The 22282-nt window shown below is 44.7% G+C and overlaps 1 protein-coding gene across 4 annotated transcripts in view; it reads left to right on the forward strand.

Annotated features, from left to right (window-relative positions):
* PPP2R2B (protein phosphatase 2 regulatory subunit Bbeta) overlaps positions 1 to 22282 on the forward strand; it is a 633944-nt gene that overhangs the window by 528233 nt on the left and 83429 nt on the right. For all 4 annotated transcript variants that reach the window (XM_087862155.1, XM_087862156.1, XM_045794355.2 and 1 more), the window contains 3 exons: positions 4515 to 4612; positions 7474 to 7639; positions 13312 to 13424. In XM_087862155.1, coding sequence (XP_087718281.1) covers positions 4515 to 4612; positions 7474 to 7639; positions 13312 to 13424 — 377 coding nt within the window. The remainder of the gene's footprint in view (positions 1 to 4514; positions 4613 to 7473; positions 7640 to 13311; positions 13425 to 22282) is intronic.

Genomic DNA, 22282 nt, shown 5'->3' on the forward strand with positions numbered 1-22282 from the left:
CAAAACCTACCAGAGAAAACCTCATCCAAGAAAATGAATGCCGACTTTGGGCCATGAACCAGAACCCAAGAAGGAGGCCACAGTTTTATGTAGATGGAAGAAGTAATTTTCATTCCCTCTGGGAGCCTAAGACTCCCCTGTTTATTTCATGAGCCACAAAGTCACTGCCAGCCTAGCTACAAACCCCTATGCAGTGACCACAAAGGGTATACACATTGCCCCCTGTCCCTTACCGTGCAACGCAGGACCCATTGCCAATTAGAGCACTTCAGGAAGTCTGCACGTGACCTCCTAAACCCTTCTTAACACAACTTTCCAATAACTACCCGTATTTCACCATTGTCATCCACTGTGACACCTATTTTCCCTCTTGGCTTGACCCCATCCTCGCTAAAGAAGCAGACAAATCTGCCTAGAGCCCAACTTACCACCTGGAAGAAAGCCAAGTATTGAGTGGGCAGAAGTGGCCAGCTGATATAAGTAGAGTAAATGACTTTATAGCATTACCTCCCAAATGTTTCTTAGATGAAAGATAAAACATTTAATGGGCTCTGAAGGCTAAATTGCATTACCTTCTCATTTGAATCTCTGTGATTGATGCAGAGAGGCCAGTGCTCCTGACCTGGTCAGTAAGACCTTGTCCCACCAGAGGATTTGGGTTTAGGTCCCCTCCAGGTTTAAACTGAGCCCTCATTTTATCGAAACAGTCACCCTGCTCTTTGGATCGTACATCATCTAATAGTTGTGCTCAGCCCAGGCGTTGTGTAGACTCCAGCCTACCATGGGACGGTGAGAGACTAGGGCATTTCTTCAGCCTAATCACAGGCATATAATGGCCAAGTCAGTTTTTATTATTCAGGTAAATGGAGACTTTATGTATGAATTTACTAGTCTGGAACCTTTGTAAGATGCAGAGATTGATTTTAGAAGAGAAAAACTCAGTCTTAGCTGTGCCTATTGAACTGGAAATGGGGTTACCAGGCCACCATCTTGTGGAAATTAAATCAGAACAAATAAATGTGGAACAGGGCAAACGTCCTACCTCCCAGGGTTTCCTTTTAAAAAATCATGTTAACTACATTTGACCTCCATAACTCTATTTGGCCTCTGGTTTTTGTTTTTAGTCAAAAACAGGCACTTTATCCACATCTGTATGGAGTAGAGGGAAAATGCTCCAGTTTGTAGTTTTTTTTAATAACAGTGGTGTGATTCGGCTTAGCATTTGATAGAATGAGTTGTCATGTACACATATCGTTTAAAGGTGAGAGTCATGTTGAACTTGATCAATTGATTTCTTTTGACCATAATTTTAGATGAAGTTATTGTCATAGGCTTGCTAGTTGATTGTTATCGCCATGTCCTCTCTATACTCAACAAGAGTTATTTTATCTCGAGCAGCGTGGCTTTTCTGACTTCAACTGCTCTACCGAGAGCCTGTTGCAAACAAGAGTATTTGTATCAGAAGTTTGAGTATCTTGAAATTGGAATGTGGGGTGATTCATGAGGTTTGCATCAATTATTAAACAGTCATAGATGAAGATCTGCAGAGATGGATGGGGCAGTGTATTCTGGTTACACATACTGGCTTAGCAATGATAAATGAGTCGGGAAGCATGAAAGTTCAAAACAGGTATTAACTCGAGCTACAGTGGCCTGCGCTCTGAAGGGAGGTAGACAATAGCTGGATATAAACAACCTAATATACAGACCAAGTGAGTGGCAGGTTTAAAATAAAGCTAAGGTCTTGGCAAGAGAACTAAAGAATTTGAGAATCCTGCCATGCCCATCACCCTTTCTCTTACAAGTTCTTGTGAGAGGCATAGCACAAATAATTATAACACTTGGAAAATGGGACGTTTTTATTAGTGGGGACCATGCCTGGATCCCTCATAATGCAGAGTTCTAGTAACACTAGCTTGGATCATGTGGCTCAGCTGTGAGCTTGAGTCCCACCTTGATTTGACCTGTGTACCCCCGAAAGGGAGAGTGAAGACGTTTTTGCAGAGAGTCTGGGCAAAAGGACAAATGTGTATGTCATCTCTGGGAGGGTGAATTTTGTTTCCCTTGGAGTAACATTTCCTTGGAAACTGAGCCAGGAACTGACCTTGGAAAAGGTACTTAACTCGTCCTTCTGATACCCGACTTCACTAAAAGGGAAGGCCCATCTTTTGGTGCCAGTGTACCTACTAGAACTCTGGAGTCTGTGTCAACATTGCTGTTAAGAGGAGAGGTGTAGACTGCATTTTAGCCCGTTGTTGGCCCCAAAGATATAAGCGTGACTCTGGTAACCTGTACCCCCAGCCTCCCCACCGCTCTTTCCTTCTGGGCAGTGTTTATGTCGTCAGCACTTTGAGAGATTCGCCTCAACCTGAGGTACCTCATAGAAGCTGATGTGAGAAGAAACAGCCACATCCGCTTTAGGTTCTGCGCAAGTCAGGAAGCTTCGTGAATAACCCCATTGCTAATCCCTCCCTGAAAGTCAGAAGCAGGAACTAGTGTTAGAAGTGTATCCTAGCGCTCAAGTGCTTGTCTCAGGGCATTCTGAGCCTGCTGCAAACACTGAACAGCCTCCTTGTCTCCTCTTTACGTGAAAGTGCTTTGCTAAGATACATAAACTCTAACAAAGGAAAGTGATCTAATAATTCACTTGTGGTGCCGGCTTCCCAGCCTTGCTTCCTCCGAAATGGGCACTTGTTACCGAAATGGGCTACTGAACTTACATCAGGACCTGAGTAGCCACACAGCTTCGATTGTGTATCCTTGAAGTCACATTCATTTGGAGGAGTCTTCCTGAGTGGACAGACTAGATTTCTAGTTGAGATCACCAGTAAGGAATGGGGTGGCCTTTTCTGAAGAAAGACTTGGTAGACCAGAAGTCATAAACTCATGACTCACAAAACATATTCAGCCCACAGACAAGATTATTTTTTTTAATATCATGGCTTTGAAAAAAAAAAAACAGTTGACAATGTATAAAATTGAAGAGATTTTGCATAAAATCTGGATTTCCAGCTTCTTAAAAAAAAAAATCTAGCAACACGTGAAATATTTCATATCCACAGTTGGGGTAAGCTGAGTAGCCACTTACCCTTAAGAGGAGCCACAGGCTTTTTACTTCACCTGGTTTACTTCACGCCCTGGCATCTCATGGCTCTGCTGGACTTTGAATTTGCTGCCCCTAGGGTCTGCCGTCTAAGAGGCCAAAACAGGAAACCATGAATTGTTCTTTTAAATGTGCTCTGCTTGAAAGTAGCTGTGGCTTGTACTTACTCTTTTTACTTCTGCACAAAGAATGACCATTGGAAGCATTTTCATATACAGGAACAGGACAGTTACATGCAAAGTGGAGAATTTTACACTACTTACCTGAATAAATCAGGCATACAAAGAAAATCCTGAAATGATGATATTAAAGTGAGATTTGAGATTTGAATTATTCAGGGATAATTGCCTTAGTTTTCCACCTCACTGTTTCCCCTTTGCTTTCCTCACACGGACATAATCTTCAGAATGTTCCTCTGTCAAAGGCCATTGTCATAATTCCCCTGCCTCTTTTTCTTTTTTTAAACTCATTTGCACTCTCGGTAGCAATTGTTGGAGCCCTGCAGGGGAATAATTGCAGAGGAATTAACCTCTGACATTTTTTCTAAAAATAGCCCTAATAAATCCAATCATAGGTAATTTACCTGTCCGTGTTCCTCCGGGGTAACCAGGGTTGAAGAAAGACCTGGCAGGCTGGCATTCCTTCAGCAATTATCTGTGATCTGAGTTCCTGGCGCCTGCGTATTTCTTCGTTCTGAAATGCAGAGTACAAATTGCCCTCTGACCTCGTGACCCTGTTTCTCAGCACCTCGCTCCTGGGGTTGGAATAAGGCCTTGCTCTTCCAGAAGGGTGTGTTGGGCTCACCAAGAAAGTGAGCATGGGTCAAGCTGGAGCATTTGTGGGGTCCCTCCTGAATTCCTGCCTCCTAGCATCCCAGTGATATCTTCCTGCCCCTTCCCTTTTCCATGTGGGATCTTCAAGCCTCCCCCGCCCCCGCCCCAGCCCTGGTGCGTCACAGGTCACAATCCTCAGCCCATGTCTGAACAGCCACACCTGAAACCTGTTTGGGGAAGTTTCTCTGTGTAGAAGGAAGGAGAGTGCAAAAGGTCCTGGGTGGGTAAAAGGTCTGTGGTTGGTAAAAATTCTTTAAAAAAAAAAAAAAAAGCCATTTCCTGGAGCCATTAAAGAAATGCATTTTCTCTTGCCCCAAACAAAAGGGTCTGCATGTGCTTTTCCCTTTTGTTCTCTCCAGATGTTCTAAGAGCCTACCCTGCAGTGTGGGCATCTAGGAAATTGACTTTCTCAAATGCCACTTCTTGTGGCACTTAAAATACAGAGCCTCGAATCCTTGTAAATTCCACTGCAGAGACAAAGCCCAGAGCCCTTCAATGCACAGAAAAGTGTATCTATTATCTATCGTTTCAAAGTAAGTGTGCAGTTACTTTAATTGCCTTTGTCTTCTCCTTTTCAGCTGACATTATCTCTACGGTAGAATTCAACCACACGGGAGAATTACTAGCGACAGGGGACAAGGGGGGTCGGGTTGTAATATTTCAACGAGAGCAGGAGGTAAGTGGCAGTGAATGCAAAATGCCCATTTTCTTCTCTTTTTAAAGGAGGCCTCCTACTGTTCCTTAATCCTCATGTGTCGCCCTTAACCTTGCTGCTTTGCTAGCAAACTAAAAACTGCCAAAAAGTCATTAACATCAACAGTTCCACATTCAGGCTCCTGAAAGCACTTGATAATAGAGCCTTTTCCGGGCATGGCCTAATCTTTCCCAACCTGGGTGTTGCACATTCAAAATGACCTCACTTCCCATCTGACCTGCGAAATTCCATGGGTGCTTGTTGAGCAGAGAACTCCTTTCTGAGTGGGATTTCTCTTCCAGCCATTGAAATTAAGGCTCCCGATTTCGGGTGCCCCTGCAGAATACGTAGGAGGGGGAAAAAAATAGCTCTTTGCCAACAGATGTGAAAAGGACACCTGGGGTGAGTAGAGAAGAAAGTGATAGTTCACCCCACCAAAGGGAGCGAAATCCCAGAAAGTGACATCTCAGAAATGCATGCGGCCGGCGCTTTACTGTAGGTGCTGCACGGGCCCCTGGAGCTCAGGGCTGTGCGCATTCTGATAGGAGTTCCAACTTCCAGCGAATTGAATCTCAAAAAGCCCGTTTCCGCCTGAGACTTGGGTTCCACTAGAAACTGTGTCGCTTTTTCATATAAATTGAGTTTTTTGATGTCTGCCTCTGTTTTGTCAGAACAGAATTACGGCCCAATCTGATTTCCTTGGCCTCCCCTGGCATGGTCCTGGAGCTTCCAGGAGGCCCATGTGTGTTCTAGGACCTCTCCCATCTGTTACCGCCTGCCTGGGAGATTCACCAAGCCCAGTGCAAGGGGGGTGGGGGGCGCCCAGTGCAGGAGGAAGGTTTCACAAGAGACTTCCCTAGCAATTGAAAGCCTGCTTCATGCCTCAAAGCCATTTATGTTCCCCCTCCCCTCAAAAAAAGGAAAGCCTCATTTAGAGGTGATATATTTGGTAATTGCACATTATTTGCAATTAATTTCTATAAAGGCATCATGATCCCTCGGGGTTCTGTATAAATTCAAGTGTTCAGCATTAAATCAGGCACCCGGCCTATTCCATTGGCCCTGGAAACACAAAAATGTGGTTGGCAAGTAGGAACTAATAGCTCTTCGTGACCTGGAATTTTTCCTGCTTTTCCAGAGCTGCCTGGTGCTAATTGGTCTGGCACATACTGCACACACTTGACAGTCTGATTTGGATGGTAGCAAATCAGCACTCTTATAAATTTATTGTTAAGGTGGACTGGCTGTCTCCGTAGTAAGCAGGATATCAGTCCTGCTTTTCAAGTCCTTTTAAAACTGATTTTCAAATCTCCTTCCATTTTAAAAGAAAATCCAATTAGGCCCATAGTGATGATAAAGAAGCCACTATTTAACATCAGTTACCCAAGGCAGCATGTTGCCCGTCGTCATCATCATCGTTAGCTATTTATAGGTTTCACCTGTTTCCTTTGCCGGACATGTTGGGGAAGCCTGAGTCAGTAGGAGGAGGAAGGGGGACACGTTTTCCAAAGGAGGGTGGTTCGTTCAATAAAAAATAGACATCGAGGAGAGGAGCACACGGTGGATGTTCCACTTTGGGGTGCTGCTTCAGGTAGGAATGAACCCAAAGCCTGAGAAACAAAGCCGGGTGACAACATCTAGGTCAGGCTGGCTTCCATCTTGTGTGAGTGACCTCTCGGGAGCCACGTTCCTGGAGACTTTGCTCATAGGACCCTCACACATATGCTCAACACCGGCCACCAACACCGTCACCCATCAGATTGAGTCAGTGGAGACTTGGTTTGAATGTTCAATATCCATCCAGAAAGATGTTTCTTTTCATTGAGCCTTTTCTTCAGAGTCGAGCCTCTACGACACATGTTCAGTAAGACCTGAATTGGAATATGTGATCACAGTTTTCCAAAGCCTGAATCTGGAAGCTCTTGGTAATAAGGTCCTAAAACACCTAAAATAAAAACTCCCTTTTCTGTTTTCCCTTCTCCTCTTTCTTTAACACCTGCTTTGTCCTCTCCACCCTTCTTCTTACCCTTGCCCCCTGCTGCAGATCCTTTCCTTTAAGTTTCGTTCTCACATCCTTTATGTAGGTCCTACTGTTCCCACTGTGAGAGATGGAGCTGGGGGGAAGGGGGGGTGTAGAGTCTGACAGTCCTCCCAGGGTCTCCCCCAGCATCTCTGTGCTCATATCTGTTTTGTCATTTGTGCCAGAAGAAAATGGGGGGAGGGAGGGATCTGATGCCCAAATCTGCTGTGTATAAGCTGTGTGAACTTGGAGAGGTCATTTTAATACCTCTGAGCCTCTTCTGTCCATTTCCCGGCACTGCTGACCTCTCAGACGTTCTCTGAGGGTCTGGTGAGACTTTAAAAGGCCAGCAAAATGTGCAGATCCCATAGCTTTGGAGTCTTTGTGAGGGATTAATAGACATCAGTGTGGGCATCGATGTGAGATGTCTTACTCCTAAAGGTGTCTGAAACATCCATTAGGATGTAGGAAGAAAAGATTAGAATTTCTGTTTATATGTATTTTTAAATTGTCCTATTTTAGTATCTATTTCTATGTGTATGTTATGTACACCATGTATTAGTACAGAAGTTCATGCATATAATTTATAAATAATTACTTGTATATTGGAAGTCCCAGTATTGACCAACAGGGGTACGTGATCAAATGTTGGGGAGGCAGTAAGCTAAGATAAACTTGTTGCCACGATTCTGCCCTCATTCTACACTGACGTGGCCTGCCCATCCCACCCCAATGACTCTGCCCCAAAAAAGAAGGAATTGGTGAATTTGCAGTTGGCTTATGTGATTTCATCTTTTGTGTGTGTTTTTTTCCTTTCTCACAGAGTAAAAATCAGGTTCATCGTAGGGGTGAATACAATGTTTACAGCACATTCCAGAGCCATGAACCCGAGTTCGATTACCTGAAGAGTTTAGAAATAGAAGAAAAAATCAATAAAATAAGATGGCTCCCTCAGCAGAACGCAGCCTACTTCCTTCTGTCTACTAATGGTACGTGCAGGTGACTTTGCCCATTTGGTATTTGAAGCGACACAATCAGCAAACTCTATTTCAATCTCTCTTGGGCTCAGTTTTTCTTTTTACCTTGCCAGCTGTTGAAAATCTTCCAAACTGTATTTGCAAGATGTCTACCAGAGTGCTTGGCCCAGGGTAGGCCCTCAGTACAGAGCACTTACCCTTTTTAAAAATAACAGATTTATGACCGAATTACACGAGACCCGTTATCCATATTTTTGATAATGCAGATGATTTCCAGGTGTTTTTAGAATCTGATTTCCTTTCTTAAGATTCACTAGGTGTTACTCTGGGAACCCATTTCAGAAAACTCAATGTGCCATCCCTATGAGTTTGGCATACTGAATAGAAATTATTAATCCCTGAGTATATTTGGGGGTTTGTAAAGTAGATGGCTCTGTCTCTCTTACAACAACAAGTTCTCGTCCAGGAGCACAGGTCAAGAAGAGAGGGGGTACCTACCAAAGAATAGACCAAGAAGCGATTTCTTTCTCTCTCTGCCCCTCCATACTCTTCCTATACCGTTTGTTGTTTAAGGGGAGTTGATAGAAATAGGTCAGAGAGAGAGGACGTAGGGGGTTGAATAGAAAGCCAAATTCTGTATTAATTTGGTAAACCTTTATACAGTGGAATGACCTACCCTTAAGATTCATAATACCCTTGCTGAAAGAAGCCATCTATGCTCAGAACAATTCAGAATAAAATCATATACTAAAGGGTGCTAATTGAATAGCGTAACAATTAAGAGGATTAGTGTATAAAAATTGAAAACCCTCTATCAGGCAAAGAAGCCGGAGAGCGCTTCATTTCATCCTATGTGTGAATCTGCCTAGGAGGAATATACATTAAAATACAAGTCAAGAAGCCAGGAATTTGCTTTTTCCCTATCCCCAACACTGACAAGGTCTTGCTCACATGTATGTAATATGATCAGACATATATTAGTGTTTTGAAGACAGGAAACACAGCGCAAGATTTACTATGATTAATTTTGGGTTGTGCATGTTGAGTGTCTTGTAGATTTGCTCCTTTTATCATTTTTTCCTTTCTAAGTTTTTACAATGAATTGTATTTTACCCTTCTAAAAAGGGGGGGGGGTTAACACATATGAATCCAATCTCCCTTGATTATAAAGCCAGTGTACAAATCTAAACACTGGCGCTTCTGAAATAGCCAGTTTGGGGCTATTCAAGCATGGCTTATCTCAACATGACCAGATCTCCACTCATCTGTTTTTGCAGATTTTCAGTAATTTAATTCTTTCTCAGAACTCTGTGTATTGTTCGCTTTACTTTTTTCAGCCCTCATTTCTTGAAAGCCAGACTACATGAATGTTTCTTCTTCTTCCTTTTTTTTGCTGGTGAAGTTTTACTTAAAGGCTCTGCCTTTCCAACCCTTTAGAATAAAAGAGACTTCTGATGATGTTGACTTAATTATTTCAGGCAGAGGAAAAGTGTCTGATTATCTGCTATGGCTAGCTTACTTTATATTGCAAAATTTACCCTATTGATTATTGCTATGAAATCCAAAGACTTATTAACTGCTTTGTGGGGGGGATGGGATGGAAATCATTGAAATGCAATGAAGATTAATTATATAGCATAATGTTCTGTTAATTGAGTTTTTAAATAGTTTTTTGATTAACAAGGATATTATCTTCCCATTTGGGATCCTATTTCATATGCCAACAGCATCTCAAAATGATTCTTAGAAGAAAAATCCCCATGTTCTTAAGCAATTTTCTTTTTTGTACTAATATTGAGGTTGAGAATTCCCCTTAAGCCAAATAGGTTAACATGCAAAAATTAATGAAAGACAATTGGAATTACTGTACAAAAGAGAAAATGAAGATAGATGATAAGATTGTGTTCAAAAGCTGCCACAAGTAATGATAAACTACTCAGAGAGCCAGCCAGAAAAAAGAAAAAGTCATTACTCATAGTAACAGCCACATGTTCCTTAGACTTTTTTATCCACAAAGCTTCAAGATACTAAGTCAAGAAAAATTGTGTGATAATAAAGTCGAGAATGACTCCAGGCAACCCAGCCATGGGGAATTGGATTGAATTCGCCATCAATTATCTTTAAAAAAAAAAAAAAAAAGTGCTTATCTCATTACAATTGGGTGCAGTTTTTATGTTCTGCTAGCATATATTTTCAACTTTATCATTTTTCATGAAAAATAAAACCAACATTCCATTGTGAATCTAGACTTTGAAATTACTTGCCAGGTGAAAACACGTTGCTTTACCTAGCTTTCTACTTCTGCCTTAATTCTTATGATGAGAGGGAAAGGTGTACTTGATTTTTTTTTTTTTTTACATGCCATGAAAGTAGTATGTGCTCATCATAAAAAAAAATTAGAAAAAAACAGGGAAGCAAAATGAAAATAACACAGTGTTTACACCCGGAGAGAACTGGTATTAATGGCTTTTAAAGAAAAAAGCAGAGACATGGATAAACAGATAAATCTTTTTGCTTCTTAACGAAAACGGGATTATTCTGTAAGCTGTTCTGCAACAAGATTTTTTTTACTTAATAATATAACACTTAACAACAGGAGTATCTTCCTAGTTGTTAAATATCCTTCTAAAATATCATCACATTTCAATGACTGCATAGCATGCCCTTGTATGAGTTTCCTATAATATATTAATAAATCTCCCATTATTTGACCTTTAATTATTAACAAATTCTTATTATAAATTATATATTTATAGGGGTAGATGTTAGTATGGGTAGATATGGTTAGGAAAAAAGCATATTATAAACTATGCATAGTATATTACACGTATTAAAAAGTAATATAATTGCACACACAAATATAATGAAAGGATGTATACAAAACTTTCCTAGTAGTTTTCTTTGTCTAGTGGAATTGAGGGAAATGTTTTTTGTTGTTTGTTTTTACTTTCTGGTTCATTTTCATTTTTTGCAATTATATTTACCACTTGTGTAGTAAAAGAAGGAAATAAAATGAGAAAATACAAAATGGTATATGCAGTGATACTATAGGTTTGCACGCCACTCCCCAAAAAATGCAGAGTAGAAATACTGCAAGTATGTCTGCAAAATGTTAACAAGGATTGTCCCTGACTAGAGGGATTATAGTTGATTCTCACTCTTTATGTTCCACCTGTGGTTTCTCGATCTCCCTGTGTAGCAAGGTATTGCTACATAATAAAAATAGAAGAGGAGCATTGCCTTCGAATGGTACAGGATATATTCCACAGCCAAGCAATAGAAAATATTTGGTGTTAAACGTCACTGATTTGTGTTGTTCTGAGTCACAGCTGAGCCGTCCCTCATCCAGGGACTGTATAAGACAGGGCCTCTGCTTCGTTTTCTCACCCTACAATGCAGTGCATGCAGCAGGAGGGTGTCCGGAGAGGGTAGGAGCAGAGGACTGTTGGCGTATAGGTAGGAAGTGCAGAATTCAACTCAGTGTCTGGGAATGGCTTCCTTGCCTTCTGTCCCAGTACAAGCCAGTAGGGGCGCACACATCTTACACTAAGCAGCCCGGCTGGGTCTGCCAGCGCACGTGACCAGCTGGGGTTGTCCCCAGATAATAGAAGACAGAGGCACTGACCTATTAAAGTAGCCAAAGGGTTGCTGAAAGCCCACTTCAGGATGGGGTGCATTTCAGACCTCTGAGGGCCAGGCCTTAGGCCAAGGAGACATGGAGAAGGGAGATGAGGGGGTGAAGGAGAAAGGGAACCCTACTAGAGGCTGGGAGAGGGGCAGCTATTCTCCCCACAGTATTACAGAGGAAATGGGATGTGCTGACATCACCGCGGGTGAACCTATCGCTGTCAGAGCAACATGTTATTATCAGAGAACAGTTGCCCCCTTTGCAAATTCTAGTAACAGCCGCCCTTTGTCAACCATTGTTAGCAGGCCACCCCTGTGTTCAACAGTGTCTGTACAGTATTCCATTTCAACCTCCCGAGAGCCCCGTGGGGAAGGCAGTGTTAGCCCCAATTGACAAATAAGGAAACCAAGGCACAGAGAAGTTAAGTGCCTTTATTTGTAAGGTTTAAGTACTGGGGACATACTTACACTAAAAAGTCATTTGTTGTTTCTCTGAAGTTCCCATTGAGCTGGGCATTCTGTACTCTTTCTCCTGATAAATCGGATGCTCCCTTTTGTCACTTGAAGAAACTAGGCACCTACTACCTGGGAACCCCTGTCCTTGGGCCACGTGGCTGGCTGGAGTGGGAGTAAGGGTGTGGCCCAAGCTTGTCTGGTTCCCAAGCCTACCCCGTGCAGGCACAGAGGAAGATACAGAGGAAGATGGTATTTGAGCCCCTGCCTTCCACGAGAAAAGCTAGAGCGAATACAAATAATGCAGGACCCATGCAGGAAAGCCTGCAAAGGCACGTGGCCCACACATATGATCTGATTGGCCCAAACATGTTTCCTTAAGAAATGGGATCGAAAGCCTGCAGGTGGGGCATGCCATCTCCTGCCTCCCAGAGCCCTCAGACGCTCTCACTCGTTCCCCCGGCCTGCCTCACCCCTGTACACATTGGAGATCTTGCCCTGCTTTATTGCCATGGAGAACGACAGGTATCAGCCAGTGATGTAAAGTGCTGGAACAGTACACAGGGGAGAAAGTTTCCAGCTGGGGATTCCAAGGAGACTGCAAGGGCAAAGGAGTGTTTGGGTGAATGTTCTTACCATTTTATATCTCTGAGTATTGGCAGCAAGGTGCACTGTATAGATGGGAGTCGTTCGTTCATGCACCTGATGGTTACAGAACACCCGCTGTGCCCCAGGCACTGTTGTCGGTGCCAGATGTGTAGTGCTGGGCAAGACAGACTCCCTGCCTCCAGCGAGTGCATGTTCTTGTGAGGGAGACGTAACAAAGACATTGTCCCATAGTGAGGAGTGGTGAGAGGAAACACTGAAGCCGGAGGAGCAGGCGAGAGAATGGGGAGGACATTTTGATGCAGGTTGGATGGGAAAGGCCCCTCTGGAGGTGGGCACAGACAGAGCAAAGTGAAGGAATATGTCACGTGAATAAGAGGGTCAAGGGCTTTCCAGCAAAAGGCACAGCTAGTGGGACGCCCATGGCAGGAGTGGAGATAACGTGTCCCAGGGTGGGGGGGGCAGTACAGAAGCCCCGTGGCTGGAGCATGGGGCACAGGGGGCAGAAGGTGAGACCAGAAAGGGTGAGGAAGTACGGGTCATTCAGGGCCTTCCAGGTCACAGGACCGTGCTTGCTGGGGTGGGACACTGAAATAGGGATACCTACCTCTCAGGGTTATGGTGCGCATTAAATAAATTTCTCATGACAAGTGCTGATAGCATGGTGACACAGCTAATTCTGTATATGTGACTGCTCTTATTCACTGTTCCATAAATATTTTTATTGAATGAACTGAAATAATATATAAGCTCTGGATTTCATAGGCCACTGTCAGGAAAACCATTGGTCTGGCCACAATATATGGTTTTGTTTTGAAGCATGAGCTCTGCCTCCAGATGACGTAAGATTTATGCCCCAAATCCTTGACGTGAACAGCAGTTCCTTTCCATCCTCACCTCCACCTTCCCCTGCTCCCCCCCGCCCCACCCCCACACACCATACTCCTTGACAACTGGTTTTCACTGTACTTTTGATGTCCTCTGGTTGCCTTCCACAGATAAAACTGTGAAGCTGTGGAAAGTCAGCGAGCGTGATAAGAGGCCAGAAGGTTACAATCTGAAAGATGAGGAGGGCCGGCTCCGGGATCCTGCCACCATCACAACCTTGAGGGTGAGCCTGGGGGCAGCTTTGGCCCCTGTCTTTCACTTCTCCTGGCCACCGGGGCGAGGAAGGGCTTGTCGGTGCGGCCGCAGGCTGGGTACTGCTCCAGGTTGCAGCTCTCGTGTGTGAGTGAAGGATATGAAGCCGAGATGTGCAGAGGGAGGAGCGGGATGGGTCTGAGCTCTGACCACCGCAAACGCGTGTCGTTGCTTTGTTCCCCTAGGACTGGCCCATGCGGCCACCACCATGTCTTCCTATAGCCCCAGCCTCTGTCTGTTCCCATTATCGAAAATGTTCTGAGCGTCTTTTGTCCTCAAGGTGCAGGAGATGGGACTACCCACGTGGCTAATTGGGATCTTGTGATTCAGAACAGGAACTTGTGAACCTAATGGGCCTGAGTTTGAATTCTGCCCCTCATCAGAATCTCACATGGTCATTTAATCCTTTTGAACTTTGGTCATACGAGTTACTTTTAGTTTCTCTGTCTGTAAGACAGTGAACCTAATACTTGCTCAGCGTAAAACACTGAACTTCATACTTGGCTAAAAATGTGCTGGGGGTGGAAAGCCTTCCTTCCGTGGCCGGTCCTCAATACGTGATGTCTGCTCTTAGTCTGAGTTGCTCCCTCCCCGCCTTCTAGAAATGCACAGTCTGGTAAAGAAAAGATTTTGTAGGTCTATAAAAATGCTTATGGCACTAAATAGAGTGAGGTCAATGCAGGGGGTGTCAGCGTGTTACAGTTTGATCAAAGGAGGAAGAAATTATATTTGGCTCTGGGAGACCAGGAAAGGTCTCTTAGGAAAGTGGTGTTAAAAATGGATTTCTAAAAGGAAACTTTTAAGAGAAGGCTCTCTGGATACAGGTTAAAGTGGTTCAGGACTCGGCGGTGAGTTTAGTTTTGGATGTGTTTAACGAGTGGTAAAGCGGACACGTGTTGAGACCAGTCCTAGCCCCAAGGGACTTCCAAAACTGTGTCAAATACGTGCTTTCAGATACCAGCTGCTCTACTGAAGACCAGAAACTGAGAAGGGACACCGGGCAGTGCCTGTGGGGAAAAGAGGTTGTCACTGTAGGTTTAGAAGCAGATACGGGAATTGAATGATGAGCGTGGGCCTGATGAGCTCGCTTGTTTATTTGTTCATGAATTCATTTGTTCCTCTCTTTATTCAGCAGGTGCTTGGTTTTAAAGATTTTATTTATTTGAGAGAGAGAGCGCGCGCTAGCAGGGGGAAATGCAGAGGGAGAGGGGGAGAATCTCAAGCACATTCCCCGCTAAGTGCCGATCCCAATGCAGGCTCGGTCTCATGACCCTGAGGTCATGACCTAAGTTGAAACCAAGAGTCGGACACTCAACTGACTGAGCCACCCCACACCCGATGCCCCCAGCAGGTGCTTTGCGAACACGGGCTCATTGCTGGCCACAGGGCTAGGCTGTCAGGTGTTTACCCAGTCCTCACAGGTACTTGGTCTTCGGTTGCGCTGCTTCTGAGCCAATGAGCTTTGACGGCTCTGCTTCCTCTTGTCAGCCTATGCCTTCAGCCGGAAGAGCTGCCATGCGCGTCTTCCGTATCAGGCTGGGCCGATGCTCTAAGGTCTGTGAGGTTCGGCAGACCCGAGGGCGAGTAGTAAAGAGTACGGACATCGCGTTAGTCGGTCCCAGGTTAGCATTGTGGCTCCATTGCTTTCCACCTGGGGACCTTGGACATATTAATTAAAGTCCTTGTGCCTCCCACGTCCCACACGCATCATTACAAGGATTCACTGCTTCCTGGGATCTTTGTGAGGAAGCCGTGCTAGTTTGTGTGTGAGGAAGTGCTTAGCCTTGTAGTGTCTCACTCACAGAAAGCACTCGTTAATGTTTGTTCCCTGCTGTTGGTTTGATATTATCTTCATCATGATCATTATCATAGCTGTTATTACTCCCTACTGATACGAGAAAGTTCACATTCTTTTCCTTTTCGTGTACTTTTTATACTGTTATACTCAGTCTACAAGCCATTCACTGACACCTAGTGAGTGGTAGGCCATCTGCCAGCTCTCCAAAAGGGTTAAGACGGTCTCGGGACCCTTGGAACTTTGCAATCCCATGGGAAAAACACATGGTTTAGGTGCCACTGGGAAATTCACACCATGACCTTCTGCCCAGATGTCACCTTGTCCTTGTTTGCTCTGTGGGCGGACTTTCTCAGATGCCGTCTGTAGTGCCCACCATGAATTCTTGGTGTCCCTGGCATCCTATGGGATTTCATACGTCTGTGGTTGGCCGCTCAGGGATGTTGCCCCCGTGATGAAGAGAAGGCCTCTGTGTATGTTTCCATTAGAGCAGAGGTGCTGAAGTGGACTTGGTACCCATCAAACATGGAAGGAAGTTGTGGCTACAAGTGAGAAAACCCCCATTGTGGTCCTTGCTCCTGTCTTAACCAGCTGTGTGACCCTGGGCCAGCAGATCACATTTCTTCTCTCCAAGCTTAGTTTCCGAGCTGCCACACAGAGGACTGAATAGTCTGTGCGTTTGCATCCACGGGGCGAGGTCCACATGCAGATTCCCAGGATCCAGCCCCAGTGATTCCCTTCAGCCGATGGAGGAGATCCAGCGAAATCTGCATGTTTAACACAGGCCCCTGGTGGGTCTGTGGTCACTGGATTTGATCATCTCTAAGGCTCCCTCGAGCTATCACTTTTTATGAGCCTCTGCTACTTTTCAATCATTTCAATAGTTACTACATCAACTTGAGAAACACATTTGCTATAATATTGTAAATACCCGTATTTTTTTATTTCACCCCATCTACTTTCCTAGGCTTTCAAATATCCTGTGTTTCAAGGTAATCAACCACACTGCGGCATTCTTTGGATGACAGTGCTGCAAAGGCCAGCCTCCTTTCCGTTTTGATCCCAGTGGTAGAAGAAGGAAAAACAAAAACAAAAAACAAGCAACCCTGAAGACCACAGATTCAGTACAATGACTCCAAACAGAGAAGGAGCTGACATGATATTAATCAGACTGTAATTTACTAACATGCTCCTCTCTGGAAATTTGCATTGCCAGCATTTGTGGCTTCCCGCCCCCCGCCCCCTGCCCCCCGTCTTACCATTACCCCTTGCTCACTTCTCATAGTTTCCAGTTCTGTGTGGATCTTGAGAGTGAGAACATTTAATAATACCCGACAGCTAATTAATCCTCCCTGAGTAATGAACCTGTTCTGTTTCAGTGCTAGGAGGCTCAGCTTTTCAAAGCAAGAATGTGGATTTTTTTTTTCTTTTTTCATGGAAGCGATAGCCTTTTAAATCCAGTCACTCATTACCCAGAGAGGCTATGAGAAGCACTTCTATGAAAACCATATTGCCTGCTCAGTATATAGCATTCAAAGCAATCATCGTAATGATAATTTAATAATAACACCTTATAGCTGTAAAGTGCCATTCATATCCCCAAGTCTTTTTTTTTTTTACCTAATCCCTTGATTCATCTTCAGAACAGCCAGTGGGGAGGCCAGTGCAAATGCTGGTGTCTAGTATTTATTGAGCATTTATTATATCCCATGCACCATGCTGCACGCTGTATCTGCCTTACCTACCACCTGAGGTACAGTTTGCTGTTAAATACCCGTTGCACAGATGAGGCTCAGAGAGGTTAAGTAATATGCCCAGGATCATGTAGGACTAAGAATCAAATCGTGATCTCCTTTGCTGTGGGACCTGAGCCCTTAAACCTGGTGCAGACTCAGAGAGAGTAATAACTTGCCCAGTGCCTGCCAACTGGTGATTCCAGAGCTGGGACTAAAAACCAAGAGCTATGGCTCTTACCCTTGGACATGTACATTGGAGGATTGGAAATGGCTGTCTTACTAATTAGTGCCATTATTATTTCCAGATCAGGGTGCCTCTCTCTCTCCCCGCCCTCTCTACTTTCTCTCTTACCCCCACATTCATACACGGAGGGTTTTCAGATCCCTGACCTCAACGTGCAGGATCAATGACCCCAAGGTCTTCTGTAGTTCCACTTAGCAAGATTCCCCTGGCCTTCCTGCCCAGCCTCCCAATACCAAGATGTAAGCGGCCCTTGAGCCCTTTCTAAGAAACAGAAACTCATAGTTCTAGTAACTTCATCAGCCTAGGATGGGAGCTGGGTGGTGAGAAATCACACTTAGCATATTTCTCCCTGCAGGAGGAGCCTGGAGTTATTATTTGCCTCATTATGGTTGGCTGCCAGTGCCCTGGGAACCTAGGCCAGATTGGAATTTGTTTTTTAACGTTATAAATGTAGATTTCAGAAGGTGTGATCTCCCACGCTGTGACTTGCCATTACCGCCCCCAGAAATGAAGGGGCTGTAATGAGTTCCAGTTTTCTAATGGATTTTACCTAGATATTCCTTACAGCTAATATAAATAATAATAATAATAGCAGCAGCAGCCATGTTTATTAGGTGCTTACTCTATGCCAGACGCTGGATTTCATATCCTTATGTAGTTCTAACAGTAACTCTGCCAGGTACGTTCTCTTACTTCTCTGGATCATCCAAAGCCTGCCTTCCTCAGAGAAGCTCTCCTAGTATTCCCTAGGGAAACTCACACCCTCAGATCTTCCCCTTCACTTTCGGTGGCCTTACCCTGCCCCTTTTTTGCTAGCTTGTATCCTTACCCGAGCTATCATCTGTCCATTTTCTGCTGCCCCTCCACCTCCACTTAAACGTAGCCTCCAAGAAAGCAGGAGCCATGCTGGGTTTCCTCCCGTAGCCCCAGTACCTAGAAGAACGCACAGCACCTAGTAGGTCATGTATTTGTCAAATGAATGCATTACGCAGAAGTGGAAACAGAGTCTTAGTGAGGGCAGGGATTTTAACCAAGATCTCATGGCTCGCAAATGGCGGAACTGGGATGCAGGCCTAGTCTCCCTGCCCCCAAGTTTTCATTATGATTCCTTATAGCTTCTGCTTCTAAGGAGACACGAATTCATGATCAGAGAGCAAGGGAATTTCAGTCTTTGTTCCTGGAAATTCTTCGGCAGAGCTTTCTTAATGCATGAGCTTGACTTTGGTGAGAGCAGGAGGAGCAAGGAGTGAGGGCTGCAACGGCTTTTCTGTCACAGGCCAGGCACAGAGTAGATGCACTGGTTTTTAGAAAGATGACATGACCTGTTTTATATACGAGCCTTCTGCTGCTGACTGCCTCTGTCTTCCTCTCAGCCTCAGGACACACTCACGTGACGTTCTACACTAACATTTTTCCACGTTGAGTGACCCTGATGTTTGCAAATGTCATCAGTGACTGTTTGGATACCCCCCTCGCTGCCACCTGAGACACCATGGCCCGTCAGCATGATCGTTTGCCAGCTCTGAACTCAGAAGGGGTCGTCTTGGGGCTTATTGCTCACAGGCCATGGGGTTAGTAAGGTTGATGAAACAGACTAGCTCTTTTCCTGAAAAGTGATCCTTTCCGTGAAACAGCTAGTCTAACTACCTGATCTGTTTTCTAAAGACCTGATCACACAGACCAGGGGGTTAAGTTAAGCAACTCCATGTGTTCAGCCTCTCCTAGGGCACAGCAGTGTGTAATGTAGGTTTTACAGTTCTTTCTTCATCGCAATCATGTGACTTGGGCATCATGCCTGTTTTACGGGATGTGTAAACAGAGGCTCAGGGAGGTAACTACTGGCTTAAGGCCCCACAAATAATAAATGACAAAGCCCAGAATGGAGCCCAGGTCTGTCTGATCCCAGAGGTCCTGCCCTTTACCATTACACAGGACGATGTATTGTGTGGCCCCTGATTGAGACAACGGCAAGGGTGATAGCCTCTGACACGGAGAACTTTTAAATGTATTTCTATCCTATTTAGTGAGTGCCTCCTGTGTGTCAGGCACTGGGCTAGGTTTGTACTGCCAAGTGGATCTCCCACAGATGAGTGAAAAGCACTCCCTTTCGTCAAGAGGTAGGAGGGAACAAGATGCAAGTGCCTGCAAGAAGAAATTAATGGAAGCAGATGTTCTTAAACCTCAGGGTACCTCATGGGCACCTGGGATGCTCTGTCGAGAACAGCCCCTTCTCGCTAGGGATTCTGGCGTAGAAGGTCTGAGTTGCACCCAGTGACATCTTTGACATGACCCCTCCGGGAAAACCCCCAGTTGATTTTGGTGCATGCGGTCCCTGGGCCACCATTGAGAAACACTGGATAGGATAAGTGTCCCAAGACCAGCACAGACGTCTGCCATATCAGAGGAAGAACAGAAGGGAAGGAGGTGCAGGACTAGGAAGGAGTTTCCAAGATGCATCTTGAAGGATAGATGATCTTTCACGCTGGGGATCTTATCTGATGCTCCCACGGATCCTGGGAGGCTAGTAGGACATGAATTGATATTTTCCTCTTTCTAATGGTATGGACGTAATTATCCCCATTATAAAAGGGGGAAACTGAGGCTCTGAGAGGCAGATACTTTCTGTCTAGACACAACCTTATGCTTTCTTGCTGCCTCTGTGGTGCCCGTGGAGGATAGGGAACCCCAGGCCAGCTTCAGGGCAGATTACTGGGTGTGTCGGGATCGGCCAGCCCTGCCCGGGTTTTAATTTTGGCTTTTATGCTTTGATACCCGAGGCCTCTTAGGACACAGATATAGCCTTCTCCTACCCATTTTTAATTTTTCTAGATTTCATTTTGTGATTTATTGCTGTGCCGGGGACTTAATATCCAATCCTTTTACAGTTTCATCTTTCCTTTCCTTGTATTTGTTGCAAAAAACAACAAAGTGTTTAGCTACTGCAGTGAAAAATCAATCAAGCCTGTTCCATATTCACAGGCTTGCAATGGCACCCGGATGGCCCCCTGGATTAGATTAACTTTGTGAATGTGTCACTCTGGTGTGGGTAATTTCTCAACCTTCGCTCCATCCCTCCCGCTCCTGCCTCGGCGGGTGGATATTGAGATTTCCCGTTGATTGACTGCCCCTCAAGAGAATGCTGGCATGTGATATGTGTAACTCAGCGGGACGCACATAGTCTGTGTTTATGAAAATAAATAATAATTTCTGTTATCATTATTGATTGCCATCATTATCTGATTGTATCTGTCTGTGTCATGGGGTTTTGGTTATGGGATCGGAAGGCACTCCACAGGAACCTTAGGCATGACCCTCCCCGACAAGCCTCTGCATTTTGATGTGTTTCACCTCTTGGGGGTGAGGGTCCGGGATGTCTCTGTCCTGCTCTGTGGCTAATGTTCGGTGAGACAGTGTTAGTTGTGTTCAGTGTTAGGCAAAGGAACTAATTCTGTTGGAATAATAATAAGAGCAGCCAACATTTATTGAGGATTTGCTGTGTTCTAGGGACATTGTACATATATTGGCTGATTTAATCTTTGCGATAAAGCTTTTATGGAAGGACTGAGATAAACCTCATTTTAGAGATGTGGGACCAGAAGTAAGAGGGTTTAAGCAATGTGCCTGAGGTCACACAGCTGGTAAGTGGTAGTGTTTGGACTTGAATTCATGTTTTTACTCTCCTTCCTCTCATATCAAAATCGAATATCTGGTTTATTCATCTGAATATTCAATGTAAACCACACTCTAAGTCAGCAGGAACTAGAGGACAACCTGTCAAGAAACTGTAGAAGCTGCTAGTGCCTTGGGCACAGGTGAGTTCTCCACGTTGTTTTGGGGGAAGGTGGAGCAGAAAGGATACATGGAACTAGGTCATGGTTTACCCAACCCGGCTGATGATCAGACTCTGGGAACGGCTTGAATCCTGCCCAGCTCGCTGACTCGGAGTGAGCAGGAGCAGAGCCAAGGGCTCTTCCTGTGCCTCTCAGTTCTGTCCCACACAGTCCTGAACACCACCTGGGCTTCAGGGCCATTGGCACGATGATGACCTGAAAGGTCCGCTCCAAGGCGAAGGTTCTCTGATTTTGTTAAGTTCTTTCTTTGCCTCCTTCTTTCCTCCTAACTCAGGGTTCTATATAGAAAAATCTGAGGGCAACCTTATTATCAAAACAAAGGTGGCGCTATACTGAGTGATGTGATTTGGAGAAAGCTTCTGCGAGCCATCAAGGTTAGGTTGTGTGTGAGTGGTTCTGTCGTTTCAAACTCAAGTTCTTTTCCCATCCTACTCCTTATGGATTCGGGCAGCCCACCACCTGATGGCCAGTGTGCTCTAAGAGCTAACACTATTGCAGACATTCATTAGACATATACTGTGTGCCAGGCTTTCTGCTGGGCACGTTACAAACACCATCTTTCGCAGTCCTGTGGGGTGCGTGTGTACTCTTGTCATCCCCATTTTACAGATGAGGAACTTTACTTCAGAGCTGAAATGACTTACCCACAGGCTAGAGCTGCTATGTGGCAGTCACATTTTTAACCACGTTCTCATTGACTCTGGAGTTTCTGATCTTAACACCATACTGTCGGTCTCCAGGAAAGGGACTAGGACTCTGGCCACGTGTCAGTCATCATCTGTAAGATGGAAATCACCATACATTCTTCCCACAGCGGTCGTGCTAATAAAATAGAGTAATATGCCAACAGTATGTATCATGATGCCTTGTGAACAGTGGCTGATCAGAATTCCCTTTCTCCTCTCTCCTCCCCTCTTCTCTGTCACCTGGACACCAAGAGTTTCAGGAAAGTCTGATGAATATAATTGTAAAGGTTCAAAGCAGTGTGACGTCTGGGGACCAGCAATCCATTGTGCCTGATTTTGAATGCGTGTTTGTACTGACTCTCCAAAGCTGCCTCAGATTCAGAGTGTATCCACGGACAATAAAATATTTTCTTTCATCTGCAAGCTACCTTTGTTCTGCTGCCTGTACAGTGTAGTAATCAGATCCCACATAAATGTAAATAGAAGCAGAATCCTATACCTGGTTTAAGATCAGGTT

The sequence above is a fragment of the Ursus americanus genome, chromosome 5 (assembly GCF_024610735.1).
Source record: "Ursus americanus isolate L20-20 chromosome 5, mUrsAme1.1.p, whole genome shotgun sequence".
Classification (NCBI taxonomy): Eukaryota; Metazoa; Chordata; class Mammalia; order Carnivora; family Ursidae; genus Ursus; species Ursus americanus.